This window comes from Echinops telfairi, unplaced genomic scaffold (assembly GCF_000313985.2).
Source record: "Echinops telfairi isolate 266 unplaced genomic scaffold, ASM31398v2 ScPeMD7_7425;HRSCAF=8463, whole genome shotgun sequence".
Lineage (NCBI taxonomy): Eukaryota > Metazoa > Chordata > Mammalia > Afrosoricida > Tenrecidae > Echinops > Echinops telfairi.
Genome location: NW_022111325.1, coordinates 3,293,055 through 3,307,418, shown reverse-complemented (window position 1 = coordinate 3,307,418; position 14,364 = coordinate 3,293,055). Strand labels below are relative to the sequence as shown.

Sequence of the window (14,364 nt, the reverse complement as noted above, 5' to 3'; positions counted from 1 at the left end):
GCTGGGGCGCGCCGTGCAGGGCGTGCGGGAGGGCCGCCTGGAGCTGCAGCAGCTGCAGGCGGAGCGCGGGGGCCTCCAGGAGCGCCGGGCTGCGCTCGAGCAGAGGCTGGAGGGTCGCTGGCAGGAGGGACTTCATGCCACTGAGAAGTTCCAGGTGAGGAGGTGGGGGCGGGGAGCGCTAGGAGAGGCCAGGCTCCCTGGGGCCCCTTCAGGGCTTAGAAACTTTCTGGACAGAGAGGTGACTGGTGACTCTTGGGCCACTGCTCAGCCCTGGGGCAGCAGGCCTACGCGTTGCTCACAGCTCCTTCAGAGTGTGAGGGCAGACAGGTTTAGGGCCCTATGGCAGGAGGCCCCCTGGCAGCACTTGGGTGGCACCTTCCTGCTCTGGTAGCCCCCTGGGCCCCTCTCTCGGGGCTCTTATCACTCCAAGATACCCAGAACTTTCCCTTTTGGCCAACAAGTTTGCCGGTCGATCTCCTCCTCAGAATCTTCAATTCCCCACTAGTCCTCCTCCCTCTGACAGCAGCAGGTGAGGGGCCCAGCGAATGACCAGTATCCCCTCTCTGGAGCATTCCAGAGGCCAGGGACAGCTGCTCTCCCTCACATTGCACAGCTGTGACCAGCAGCTGAGAAAACAGCCTCCCATCCAAGCCAGACAGCGGTCTCCCCATCCCGTCCCCCACCCCCACAGGCACAGACCAAGCAGAAAGATTCCAGAGCTTGTGGGAAGAGGAGGGGGCGAGGGCCTGAGGAGGAGGAGGAGCAGGAGACAGCAGCGAGGGGACAGAACTGTTTGACTTGCAGTCCCGTCCTGTCCCCGTGGGCCCCAGACGTCTTGATGAATCGTTTTTCCTTCTGTTTCCACTCTTTCCCCTCTCCTTCACTCTGTAACTCATCTCTCCTCCCTCCCGCTTCCTGTGGGAGCAGCCTGCGCTACCATTTAATCAGCATCCTGCAAAGAAGAGCGGCCAGGGTGTGGGAGAGGGCCAAGAGAGGCCACTGAGCTGTGCTGTCTCAGAGGCGTGGGAGGGGGTTTTCTGGGCAGGGGCTGGGAGAGGGGCTGAAGGGGCCCTGCCTCTACAGAGAGGTCAGGCTGAGTCAGCAGCAAGCACCATCCCCCTTACTGACTGTCTCCGGCTTGCTTTGCAGCTGGCAGTGGAGGCGCTGGAGCAGGAGAAACAGGGTCTGCAGACCCAGATCGCCCAGGTCCTGGAAGGCCGGCAGCAGCTGGCACACCTCAAGATGTCCCTCAGCCTGGAGGTGGCCTCATACAGGTGTGGGGTGACCCCAGCCCACCCCAGCTCACAGATGCACAGACAGATGCCAGGCAGAGCCTTCTCAACTGACAGGGGCCCAGAGCCAGGGGCAGTGGCAGCTCTGCCACCACCAGGCTCTGTGACTCCGGGGCCATCACTGCCATGCCAGAATGTGTCCCACCTGAGCCCCCTGCTCTCTCTGGGGGTTAAGGGCCTGAGGGTGGCCTGTGCCTAAGAAGTCATCCAAGGAGATGTGACATTGCTGAGTGGAGCTGCTCCAGGAGAGGGGACTGGGCCTGTGTCCCGAGCCCCTGCCCTGAGGGCTGCCACCCCAAGCCTCTGTGGATGCCCACACTGGGGACAGGGCACGGGGGTTGGAGGAAATTGCAGGCAAGGGAATCTCACTGACTTGCCAGCGGACCTAGGTCTCACTCTCCTTGTGGCTGGAAGAGAGATAGGCCTGGTCCCTTCCAAGGCTCCTTCCAGTCTGAATGGCGGGGAGCCCTCCCAAGCCCCTTCTCATGCCCACATCCCCTGTTGCTGTGACCAAGGAGACAGCTGCTCCTTGACTGTGTGGCCTCTGGGCAAGCCCACAGTCCATTCTGAAAAACCAGCCAGTTTGACTGGGGAGAATCCAGTCTGGAATTGTCTCTTTGATACCAGGAGAGCCAAATACATAAGCCCATAAGGAGGGGCCAGGGCCAGAGAAGCGGCTAGGACAGGACGGTGGCCTCAGTGCCTTGGCAGATAAGGCCGAAGCCCTGGGAGGGGAGACAGGTGGGGAGAAAGCAGAGAATGGGTTCATCTCCGCAGAGGACGGAGTTGAAGATATGATGTCACCTTGGAAGGACAGAGGGGAGACCCCAGGAAGAACAGCAGAAGAGCAGAGAGGAGGTGTCAGCACAACTTGTTGAAATGACTGTTCCTTCTCCCCGCAGTCAGCTCCACAGGGTCCTGAGGCAGGGGCAGGGGCACAAAGACCTCCAGTGGCCCCAAGGGGCCTGGAATCCAGAGTACTTTGAGAGGCAAGATGAGGGTCTTGACCCCCAGCCAAACCACTGAGAGGAACCGCTGGGTTTTGAGGCATGAAAAGGATTTGGAGAGAGGGGGTTGAATTCATTTGCTTTTGTCTGTGAGCAGTTCTGGGAGCCCAGGGAAGGGGGGGGACCCATCCCATGGGAACAGCCTGAGAATTCCCACTTCCCCTAGGCAGCCCCCCTTCCCAGACCCTCCAGATGGTGAGCCTGCACAATGGCAGCCGTGATTAGCATGAGAATCGGGTCCCCCACACTGAGGATGAGGTCATGGGCCTGGGGTGGGGAGGAGAGAAGTCCCAGTGATGTGTGTGTACATGTGCGCATGCGTGTCACTGTATAGGAATCTGCTGCTGTGGCTGTGAGCCCAACTCTATGTTCCACATGTGTGTGTGACTGTGGCCAAGGATGTGATGCCTCTGGGTATGTAACTGATTTTGTGTGATCACAGTGGAGGGCAAGCCCAGCTGTGAGTGTTCTGGGCAGTCCTGCCTGTGGGCCGAGGACTGACCTAGGTTGCCCTCCATCCCCAGGACCCTCCTGGAGGCTGAGAACACCCGACTGCAGATACCTGGCAGTGGTCCCAAGACTTCCCTCAGCTTCCAGGGTAAGTTGGGGGGTGGGACTAGGTTCCCCCTGAAACTCATTGTTCTTCATAGCCCAGACCTGTCCTGCTCCTTTGCTGAGAGGCACCAGATCTAGTCTGGCCGCTGGCTCCAACAGGTCAGCCAGGAGGAGTTGGGGCCAGGGCTCCTAGACATTCTTGCAAGAAGTGGGTGGACCCTTCCTGATACTACTTCCTGACCCTGTTTTCCCCCTCTGCCTTTCCAGACCCAAAGCCAGAGCTGCGTTTCCCTGGGACCCCAGAGGGCCGGCGCCTGGGACCTTTGCTCCCTATCCTGAACCTAGCCCCCGTCACCTCACCCTTGCCTGATACCCTTAAGACACCTATGCCTGCCTTTTTGAAGAGCCAGGAATTCCTCCAGGCTTGTACCCCCACCTTGGCTAGCACCCCCATCCCACCCACACCCCAGGCTCCCCGCCCTGCTACAGATACAGAGATCAAAGTCCAGGAAGCCCCCCTTGCCCTCCTCCCCTCACAGGGTGGTAAGCAACAGGCTTCAGAGCCCTTGTGGACGGAAGCCAAGGTGGCCATTCCTGCCAGCATCCTTAGAAGGCCAGAGGAGCCTGGGGGCCAGCAGCGAGAGGCCAGTTCAGGCCAGTCCCCTGAGGATCAGGCCTCCTCGGCCCCTCCACTCAACTCTGACCCTAATAGTTTAGAGGCCAGAGATGGAGAGCCCTCTGCGTCTGGTGTGTCCAACACAGCCCAGGAGGACAGTGAAGGGCAAGCCTGTGGATTGACCGAGGAAGAGGCCAGCATTGAGGTCAAAGCAGGGCGCAGTTTGCAGCAGGGAACATGGCGAGAGGAGGGATACTCGGACAGGGAGGAACTCCAGGACTCTGTGAAGTCTCTGGAGGAAGAGCTCCAAGAGCCACTCTTGTCTGCGGACAAACAGAGCAGGGAGACCCTGAGAGGTGTGGAAAGGGAGCGTCAGGACGGGCCGAGGGCTGGAGAAGAGGAGGACTCCGGGACACCAAGCACTCCAGAGAGAGAGGATCGAGGGCAACTGCGATCGTTAGAAGAAAAAAGTCTTGAGGTAGTCGGATCTCCAGCAGAGCAGACTCTAGAACCACTTGTTCCCAGAGAGAAAGAGGAGCTACAGACATTGGGATCTCTAGAAACCGAGACTCAAGAGCCCCTGGGGTCTCTTAATGAAAGCCTAGAGGCATTCTCATTCCCAGGAAAGGAAAACCAAGAACTAGTGAGGTCTCTGGAGGAGGAGAACGGAGAGTCCTTGCGAGCTCTGGACAAGGATAGTCTAGAACCACCACCATCTCATGAAGCCGAGGATGAGGAGGTACTGGGAAAAGCGAATCCAGAACCACTACGGTCCCTAGATGACGCGCATCAGGAGGCCTGGAGAGCTCTAGAGCAAGAGAAGCCGGACGCTCTGAAGCCCCAAGGTGACGAGCATCAGGAGGTCCTAGCAGCGACAGACCAGGAATCGCTGGGGTTGCAAGAAGAGACCCGGGAAACAGTGAGAGCTCCTGAAAAGGAGACTCAAGAGCCACAGGGGTCTCTAGAAGCCGAGGCTCAGAAAGCATCAACTCCTCTTGGAGCAGAGAGCCAAGAGCAATTACTGTCTTTAAAAGCAGACCATGTGGAGGTGGAGAAATCTTTGGAACTAGAGAATGTAGAATCGCTCAAGTCTGCTGAAGAAGATGGCTTGGGAATATCAAAACCTCCAGAGCTACTCTGGCCTCTAGAAGAAAAGACCCAAGGGAGGCCGCCACCGATGCCTCTCGAGCAGGACATTCAAGAGCCACTGGAACCCGGGCAAGAGGTTCGGGAGCCCTTGAGCCCCCTGGTAAAGGAGAATCAAGGACCCCTGAGATCGCTGGACTCAGAAAACGTGAAATCTGCAGCAGAGGTGGGCAAGGAAAGCCCGCGGTATTGGGAAGAGGAGGGGAAGCTGGAGGCTGGAGAGAACAAGGCTGCGGCCAGCGCTCTGGAAGATGAAGGGCCCAGTGCAGATCAGTGGTGGGAAACAGCTGCGGTGGTGAAGGGCCAGGCCCCACTAACTGGGGGTGCTGCCACAGAAAAGGAAGCCGAAGTAGTGGTTGGCCTGGGGGAGCAAGATGGCTTGGATGGGAAGGAGGAGGCTACAGGGCTGGCATGGAACACAGGTGGAGGGCCCCCAGCAATCCCTGAGCCCAACGAGCAGAAAGTCCCAGTTGAGGGAGCCGACAGGGCAAGAGGTGCAGAGGGCTTCCAGGATCCTGAAGGGCAGCTGGAGGTGGTGGGAGCCCCCGACCTTGGAGCGCCCCCGGGGATGCCAGAGGAGGTAGAGGGAGTGTTGGAAGAGGAGGATGTGGTTCCAAGCGGGGACCTGGCTTCTGCCCAGGTGGCCCTGGGGTCAGACACAGCCGTAGGTGAGTCTGGGGGAGCTGCAGAGGGACAGGAACAGGAGACTGTCCAGGCTCAGGACCCAGACCCCCCAGCCAGAGAGGAAGCCATGGAGTGGCCCCTCAGGGATGAGGGCTTAGAAGCAGAGAAAGCTCCGGGCTTGGGAGAATCCAGGAGGGACCTGAAGGAGGCAGAGACTCTGGAATCAGGGCTAGCTAAACTGCCCAGGGAGAGCAGAGACCCCCAGAGGCAGGAGGACCCTGAGGGATGGGCGGAGTCAGAGTCTGAGCGTGATTCAGTGGAGGAAGGATTCCCTGCTGAGACCCTGTGCCCTGATGCCCCTCAGCCCAGGCCAGAGGAGGGGGCACCCCCAGAGCTGGAGCCCTCCAGCCCGAGGCCCACCGAGCCCTGGGCGCCTCCCTCACACCCTCATGATGACGTCTCAGGGGCCCAGCCCCGGACTGAGGGGAACCTGGAGGCTGGCTGGGGGCTGGGCAGTGGGGTGGAGGCCCTGGAGAAGCTGGAGGACAGGCAGGAGCAGGGTTTGGATTCTGAGGGGGTCCCTGGGGGCCTCCAGGAGGAAGAGGAACAGAGTGGAGAAGAGAGTGAGGCCGATGAGCTAGGGGAGACCCTCCCCGATTCTACTCCCCTGGTCCTCTTCCCGGGCTCCCCAGCCACCTCCACATGGGACCCCGCTGGAGAGGAGAGGCCCTCACCGCAGGGAGAGGCCAGACAGGAGAGCTGGGGGCCCACAGCCAGCTTGGCCTCTGAGGGTCTTGGGGCTGGACCCTCGGAAGCAGAGGAGGAAGGTGAGGAGGAGGGGCACAGCCCAGACTCTGACCTGTCGGAGGAATTTGAGGACCTGGGGACAGAGGCCTCTCTTCTTCCCGGGGGTCCCGGGGAGGTGGCAGAACCCCTGCGACAGGTGCCCCAGCTGCTTCTGGAGCCTGCAACCTGGGATCGGGATGAGGAGTCTGATGGATTTGCTGATGAGGAAGAGAGTGGGGAGGAGGGGGAGGACTACGAGGAAGAGGAGGGAAGAGGGGCAGGGCAATGGGGGCCAAGGTCCTCTGTAGGCAACCTGCAGCCCCTCAGTGGCCCGCAGAGAGGGGACCTCATGAAGTCTGAAGCTGTGGGGGTCAGTGTGCCCTGGGATGGTGAGGGCCCAAGAGGCGTGGCGGCAGATGCCCCCATGCCTGCCCTGCAGCCTGAGTCCCAGGACAGCGCTGAGCCTTCCAGCACAGAGGCGCCTGTAGACTCCGATTCAGCTTCCCTGCAGAGGGAGGATGCAGGCTCTGGCACCTTGGAGACTCCCGGTGGGCTGGAGGGCACAGGCCACCAGGAAACAGGGGAAATCCTTGGGGTCAATGGCCAAGGTCCCAGCTGGGGAGAGCACATGAATGGGGGGCTGGAGCAGTCTGAGGGAGGAGGGCCAGGGAAGCTGGGGGCCCCTGAGGGAGGCAAAGGGAACCCCTCTGAGGTGGAGGAGGGGGACCCTCTGGAAGCCCCCTGGGCAGGGATTCCTCTTCGCTTGGGCCAGGGCCAGTTCCTGAAGTTCACCCAGCGGGAAGAGGATGGAGATTCCTGGTCCTCCGGGGAAGACTAGAAACAGACCCCACACATACACCCCTCCCCCACTCAGGGGTCCTGCTCTAGAACTTCCTACCTTTGGTTTCTGTCCCAGAGCCCTGGCCCTCAGGCAAGTTGGATGGGGTGTGGCAAAGGGGTCTTTCCAAGGGATCCGGCTCCAGGTACCAAAACCCGACCCTCAGACCCTCCATGGGGGGGGGAGTGGGGGCCATCGTGCCTGCACTGCCCCCATCCTGGGAGGCTTAAGCCAGCTGAGGCCCCTCTGTAGCCCTGGCCTGTCCATTGACCAGCTGAAAGAAACAAGAGGTCTCGTGGTTCCATGGAGGGGATGGGGGGGCTCTGGTGGTCTCACCAGCCCTGCCCCTACCCCCCACTGCAGCAGTCCTTAGCTCTGGGCCTAAGGGGGCGCTCTCTTACCTGTACTACTCCCCACTCCACCCCCGCCATGTGGCCCTGCGGCCCTGCGTGGTTCCTCTCTGCAAGAATAAAATAAAGCGATACCACTTCCTTCAGAGTCTGGCTCTTCCTAACCTGATCTGGTGTGGGTGGAGGAGGGGCTGCCTACTGAGAAGGGGTCCTGGGAGGACTCTGGGGTGAGATGGGGTAGGGGCCATGAGACAACAGAGAAGGCTTCAGGCAGCAGGGCCAGGATCCTAGGGAAGGCCTGTCCAGGTGACCTCAGTGCCTGGCCAGGCCCCTCATCATCTCTGCCCACAGCACTGCTGATCACAGGGATTAGGCCTTGGGGCCACCCCCACGGCCCCTCACTGCCGCCAGCATAATAAGCCCCCTAGCTCTCAAATCCAAACAGTTGTCTGGCCTGAGATGTCTGCTGGATCAGAGCAGGGAAGGGGAGAGGAGGGCTAGCACACACACACACACACACACTCACCCCCTGCTGTGTGTGGCCTCAGGCCAGTCATTTAGCAGCATCTGGACCTCAGCTGAAACCACCCAAGCAGGGGGCCTGGGCCAGGTGACTTGAGGGTCTCTGGAGGATCAGAAGGGCCAAAGGGGAAGCTGGAGGGGCTGCAGCCAGATCTACCTGGGGAGCAGGAGACCCCCGGGAGAGGAGTAGGGGGCCATGGAGGATGGCAGGCAGATTGCTGACAAGGTCAAGCCAGGGTCTACCCACCTACACATTTTCCCTGGGTCCCTGTGTAAGGCAGGGAGAGGCCCAGGGATTCCTGCATCCTGTGGCCTTGAAGTCAGAATCCCCAAATAGCAGCCAAGTCCCCATTCCATTCTGCAGGGAAAGGAAAATGCATCCTTCTCAATATCCCGGGGTAGGGTGGGCAGGGGGCTGCCTAACTGTTTCTCCTTGTCTAGAGGTGGTTCCAAATCTGGGAGCTGGCACATCCTCCCTTGGGTCCAAGGTGCACACCCCTAAACCTAGGACAGGTGGACTGGCGCCTGGCGCCGCCCTGGCTGTCTGACTGCCTTCCTCCAGCTCCATCTAGAAGTCTGTCTTCACCCCCACTGCATACCTTCTGCCCTCAGGGCCCAGGACCCTGTCTCTCCCCACCCCACCCTCCTGGCAGCTCCAGCCTCCCTCCCCTCATTCCTTCCTGTATCCACTGCTAACAAGGCCTGGTCTTATCCCATCCAGGGAAGTAGGGCCCCTCCCAGCTCCTCCACAGGCACAGAGGCACCCTTGGGCACCCAGGCTTGGGTGGGAGCCAAGGATACAGGCTGAGCCAAGTAGTTCTGCCCTGTCCCCAGGGGCCCACCCTACCCCATACCAGGGACCCTGGTCCTCTGCACAGTACCCAGGTAGCTATGGTTGAGTGGATTCTGACTGTGAGTGAGTGTGTGTGTGTATATACATATAAATGTGTATGAGTGTGTGTGAGAGTATGTGTGTATGTGAGCATGACTATAAGTGTGTGTGTGCATGAATGTAAGAGTGTGAATGTGTGTGAGTGAGCATGAGTGTGTGCGTGTAAGAGTGTGACTGGGTATGAGTGAGCATGAATATGAGTGTGTATCTCAGCATGTGTGTGTGTGTGTGAGTGTGAGCATGAGCGTGCGTGGGACTCTGTGTGTGAGTGTTGTAGCCATAGAACTGTGCTCCGCAGGGCTTTCCGTGACTGTGTCTTTTCAGAAGTGGATCACCAAGACTTTCTTCCACAGCACCTTTGGGTGGATTTGCAATGCCAGCTTTTTGATGAACAACTGAGCAGGTAATCGTTTGTGTCACCCAGGGACACCCACACAGAGCCTCAGGCAGGGGAAGGAGGTAAGGTAGACAACAGTGAGACCCTTCTACAAGGAGTACTTAGTGGGAGTCGTGTTCTTTGAAAGTGGGTGCAGGCAGTAGCAGGAATGCCCCCTGGGGTGGGCGTGGGCACAGGGTGACTGTGGGCTTGGTACAGATCTTAACCGGAGGAACAGCTCCCGGGTGCAGGCACTGGAGAGCCAGCAGCCCCTGAGAGCATACGGCCTTGCGTGGAGGCCTTTCCCTGTGGGGCCGGGGAGGGGTCCATGGGCACCCTGAGAACCGGAAGGATGAGCAGGAGCTGGCTGGTGAGTTGGGAGAGGAGAGGGGCAGGCGAGAGGCACAGCATGTGCATAGCCCAGGACAGTTTGGGCGTTGGGGGGACAGAAAGAAGGTGTGAGTGGTGGAGGGGGCAGGACGAATGGGGAAGGTTTAGTGAGACTGGAGAGGTTGTTGGGCCAGGGGCCAGGGGTCAGGGGTCATGGCAGAGGCTTCATCAGGCAGCCAGGAAATAGGGACTTCTCCTGAAGGGAAGCAGGGGCCCCTTTGAAGGGCTGTAAGTACCCAGGTGACAGCATGAGGAGAGGTCTCAGCTAAGACCTTCTGGCTGGGAGGGGAGCAGGGGCCCGGGCAGGGTGGGATGGCGGAGGAGACCCAGGGCAGGGGCGCCAGGGACCCCGCTCTGGGCACTGTGGCAGGCAGAGGTGGATAGGGCAGCAAAGCCTGAGCTGGTGGTACCTGGGCAGCTGTGGGGGTGGGATGGAGGGTGAGGGGTACTGTTTTCTGAGGTGGGGTGCCGGGGGTGGGGATTGCAACCTCATGGGGGAGGGGGTGTGGGGGGTCCTGGAGCTCCAGAGAGAGGCCCAGGATGGAGGTGAGGGTTGGGGTGTCAGTCTGAGAGTGCTGCAGGATGAGTGGGGAGGAGAACCTGGACAAAGGAGCGGAGAGAGGGGGCAGGGGGGCAGGCAGCGGGGCAGTGTGGCCTCCCTGCAGGCTCAGTCATTCTAGAACGCTGGGGGAAAGCACGGACTGTCCCCGGTGATCACCAGCGCCCAGCACAGTGTCCAGGGCAGAGTGGGTCCTCTTAAACTGTCTTGACTTGGCAAAGGAAGGTTCTGATGAGCTCAGCCTACAGGAAGTGCAGCGCCTCTGAGGGCGGGCGGGGTCCCCAGGGAGGGAGGGAGGGAGGAGGGGCAGCACCCCCACCCCAGCAGGAGGACAAGGGAGAGGACAAGGGAGAGGTTATTCTGGGGCCTCCTCTGAGTAAATATAGCCTTGAGACAGTGAGGAGGGGCCAGGGTGGGGGGCAGGAGGTGGCTTCCTTGATTTGTTTGGGGCACTTCCTTATAAGGCCTGGCAGGCTGAGGCACTACAGAGGGTGAGGTCAGAGGCTCGGCTCCCCATTCAGCCCAGTCTGCTGCTGCCCCGCTGCCAGGCCAGCGCCAGACACTCGGAGGAAATCAAAGGCACTAGGCTTTGGGCTCTGGCCAAGCTACAAGATGGCTTGGCCAGTGGTCTCTTAAAGGGGCCCGATCAGCCTTCGTGTCTGCTGTGGGGAGAGGGTGTCCTCCAGACGCATGGGGGACAACTCCCAGCTACACTACCCTGTGGGCTAGAGAAAGGTGAAACTGGCAGCTCTCTTAAAGACCGACAGCCTCAGAGATCCTGCACAGGGTCCTGGCCTCCCTCCCTCCCTCCCTCCCTCTGCAGGGCCTGCCCTCTCCCTCTCCAGCTCATTGGTTGGCTTCTGAGGCCCTGGTCCCTGGACTCCCCCACAGCCCCTCAGGGAACCAGCTGCTGCCCCTTGACCCTGCGGTGGCCCAGCTGCTGTCAGGGATGCCATCCTGTCCCACAGGGAAGGAGGAATGTGCCCCTGTGGCTGCCTGTTGCCAGGAGGGAATGTAAGCCCAGCTCAGCCCAGGGTTGGAAACCCAAGGGGGCTCGTTCTGAGCTCCAGGACAAGCCCCTGGGCCCCAGCTGGGCGCCCATCCCCAGCTCACAGGGCAGGGTAAGGCTGCGTTCCAAAGTGGGCCCAGCAGTGGGGTGGGTGGCTGGTTAGACTTGAGGATCTTCCTGGGAGGCGACAGAAGACAGGAGAAAGGCAGGAGGCAGGCCCTGAGTCCCAGAGCACTTGGGCTCACCTGAGAATGGCACGCTGGGTTCAGGTGACCCCGACGGGCCTCCAGTGAGGGCCCCCGAGTGAGCATGTGGCTGGAAGCAGAGGGGACTGTTCTGCTCCTTCTCTCCAGGTGCCAAGGAGACCCCTACCCAGGCCCCATGGCTTCTTGTCTCTAAGGTGGCACCTACCTGTCCACCTCTGAATCTGGCAGTGTCGGCTTTCCATGTTATTACAGGACTCCGATGGGAAGTGCTTCCCACAATCTAACTCCTATTCTTATTGTTGGAGCATCGTCCCTCTTTCCCCAAAGAGATGGGCCCTGGTGATCACCCCCCACCACATCCCCAAATCCAAGGTCCTGGACCCCTTTCCTGCCTCCCCGGCACAAACGCATTCAACACCCCTTCCTCCCGTGACTCAGCTGTGACTCCGGAAATAGACCCAGGCAGATGCCAGGAGAGCTCTGCCGGGGAGCCCCTGCCAGCAACTGTGGGCTCAGCTGCTCAAAAACTGGGGCCTCAGAGCCCCCAAAGGGTGTCTGGGAGGCTTCGGGACTTAGGGGGATGCCCAGCTGCTTCTGGGCCTCTCCATTCTCACCTCCAGCTGTTAGCCTCGCTCAGGGACCCAGCTCTGCTCTCCTTTCTAATCTCCCCTCTCTCCCCTCTCCTTGTCTGATCTTCCCTCTCTGGCCTCTTCCCAGTCCCTCAGCCTTCCCATTTCTCCCCTTTCGATCCTTCACTTGCCAGGAAGCCGTGTAATGTCACAGTGCCCCAGGTCACCTTGATGGGGAAGCACTTGTGTGAATGATCTTAGGAGTCCCCAGATCCCCCTCAGGGCCTATAGTGCCCAGGCCAGACCGTGGAATGCTTCCCCTTAGTTACTTTAGTCCAAAGTGGTTAGGACCCTCCCCTCTGTTAACAAACCATCTAAATACTGAAGAAGAGCCAGCCCTTGGGCAATAAATAGAGACTACAGAGCCACCCACGCAGTCGATGGACCATCTCCTCATATTTGTCTCATGGACAAGCTGACAGGAGGGGCGGGTCCCTGGAGAAAGACACCATGCTTTGTAAGGTAGAGGGGGCAGTGAACGAAAGATGGACTGGCACGGTGGCTGCATCGGTGGGCTCAGTATCAGAACAACTGTGAGGGGGTGTGGGACCCGGCTGTGTGTCTTTCTGTGTACATTGGGGTGCCAGGAGTCGGGTGGGCTTGATGGAACCGAACATAGAGATCGATGTCCTCACAGCCCTCTTCCTTCTCGATTCTTGGCTCTGCTCTCCTTTCCAATCTGCAGGCCCGGCTCTGAGTCTCCGGAGTCTCCGTTGCAGCAATTCAGGTGGACGTTAGGTCTCTGGAAGAACTTCCAGGCTGGGAGTGGAGGGATCCTTCATAGCTGGGAGAATGAGCACTGGTTGGGGGTGGAGGGTGGGGCAGGGGGTGATAACTGCCTTCAGAGCATGGGGTTCCCAGCTCAGAGAGCCCTCCCACCCACAGGGGTACAAGTGACTGAGCATTTTTGGAAGTCTTTGGGAGCTGTGTCACAACAGGCATTTGGGACAATGGGACCCATTCTCTCTCCGTGCAGGGGACAGGCCCACAGACAGGGCCTCAGGGATCTGACAAAGGTCCCAGTGAGGTCAGTGCAGGGCTGTGGAAGCCAGGGGGTGGGGGGTGGAGCCTGGGGAAGGCAGCCATGGAGGTGGGCTTTGGATGAGAGTAGCCTGGGGGGGGAGCTGTGGGCGTGGGTAGGTGGGAAATCTGTGGAAGGCCCATCTCTTAGGGTTCTCCAGCTATAATAGGCTGCCCCCTCCCTCCAAGCATACCTATGCATTCTGACTTTTCTTACCCCCAGAGAACAGGAGGCCCTGAGAGGGGACCCTGTTTTAGCAATGCAAGAAAGATACTGAGAGCAATGCAAGGAAGAGACCGGGGGCTCCGCAGAGGGGACATATGGGCAGATCTGAGCTGGGCTCCTGGTACAGAGGCAGAGATGGGGTGGGTCCTCCTCCATCTCCTCCAAAAAATTCCACAAGGGGCCCATTTTCCCACCCCAGAGCCAGGACGGCACATCTCACTCACACAGACACACTTATGTCTTGGGCCAGCAGCTGGGTTCTTTCTGTGCCTGTGCCACTGCTGAGTCACCGGGGCAGCAGCTCACCCTTCCCCAGGAAGCCCAACAAAGCCAGAAGCTTCCGTTTCCGGCCCAGTGCAGGCCCAGCAGGTGTCAGAAGGAGTCTGGTGTCGGTCCTCTCAACCCAGGGAATGTTCCTCACCCACAAATCAAGGAAGATGGCGTCTCTCGGCCTGCCCACCGCTGTGGAGGAATTCCGTGAGAGAGTGTTGACGTGACTGAGAAACAAGGCCCTGCCGCCTCAGCACCAGGCTCTCTCTGGGAAATCCAATGTAGGACCTAAATTCCCTGGTGGCAGAGGGGTTACTGGCTGGACCCTCTCAGAAACGCCTGGCAGTTCTAGCTGCTCCTACAGGGTCATTATGAGTCGGCATTGGCTCAGTAGCCGGGAGTTGAGCTTTTCAGTTTATCTGAATCTATCTCTGCGCGATATGCCTCTCTGAGGGCTCCCTTCCTCAGCCTTCTCCCCTTTAGGGCCACCCTGGTCTTCTTCCGCTCAGTTCCAGCTGGCTCCCCTCAGAGCTGGAAAGAGTTTTGAGTAATCAGTGGCAACATAGTATAAAGGGGAGGTCTACTTTAGCCCCTCAAGAAACAGCCCCCACCCCCTGGCCATGCTGGGCTGGGTCATGTGGAGAGGGCAGAAGGCAGGCAGGTGAGCGGAGAGGAGGGAGGTGGAGGTGCAGGTGCAGGGGTGGGGTGGGGGGGAATGTCAGGACTGGTATCTCAGAGACCAACTGGCCTGAGGTTTAGTTACAGGGTGGGGGAAGGCCCAGGAGCCGGTGGGGCTGGGCTGGGAGAGCCCCACGCCCCTCTCCATGTGCACCTGTGTCCCTCTGTCAATCTCATCTCACCAGCTCCAGGCCTGTCCTGTTTCTTTCCGACTCTCCCGTCTTTGGATTCGTCTCCCTGCCTCTGGGGTGGATCAGGTTTTACTGACTTAGGAAAAGGAACGAGAATTTCTCACCGGGAGTGTATACATGTGACCGTGTACGCATGCACATGCATATGGACGCGTGGCGTATACACGTGGCCGTGCGCACAC

The 14,364-nt window shown here is 59.7% G+C and overlaps 1 protein-coding gene across 1 annotated transcript; it reads left to right on the top strand.

Annotated features, from left to right (window-relative positions):
- Positions 1-4: 4 nt before the first annotated feature.
- On the top strand, positions 5-7,360 carry NES (nestin; the record flags this gene model as incomplete). The annotated part of the gene is made up of 4 exons (XM_045298355.1): positions 5-154; positions 1,150-1,274; positions 2,824-2,897; positions 3,122-7,360. Coding segments are annotated over 4 exons (4,092 nt in total), but the record flags the coding sequence as incomplete, so codon positions are not given.
- Positions 7,361-14,364: the final 7,004 nt, after the last annotated feature.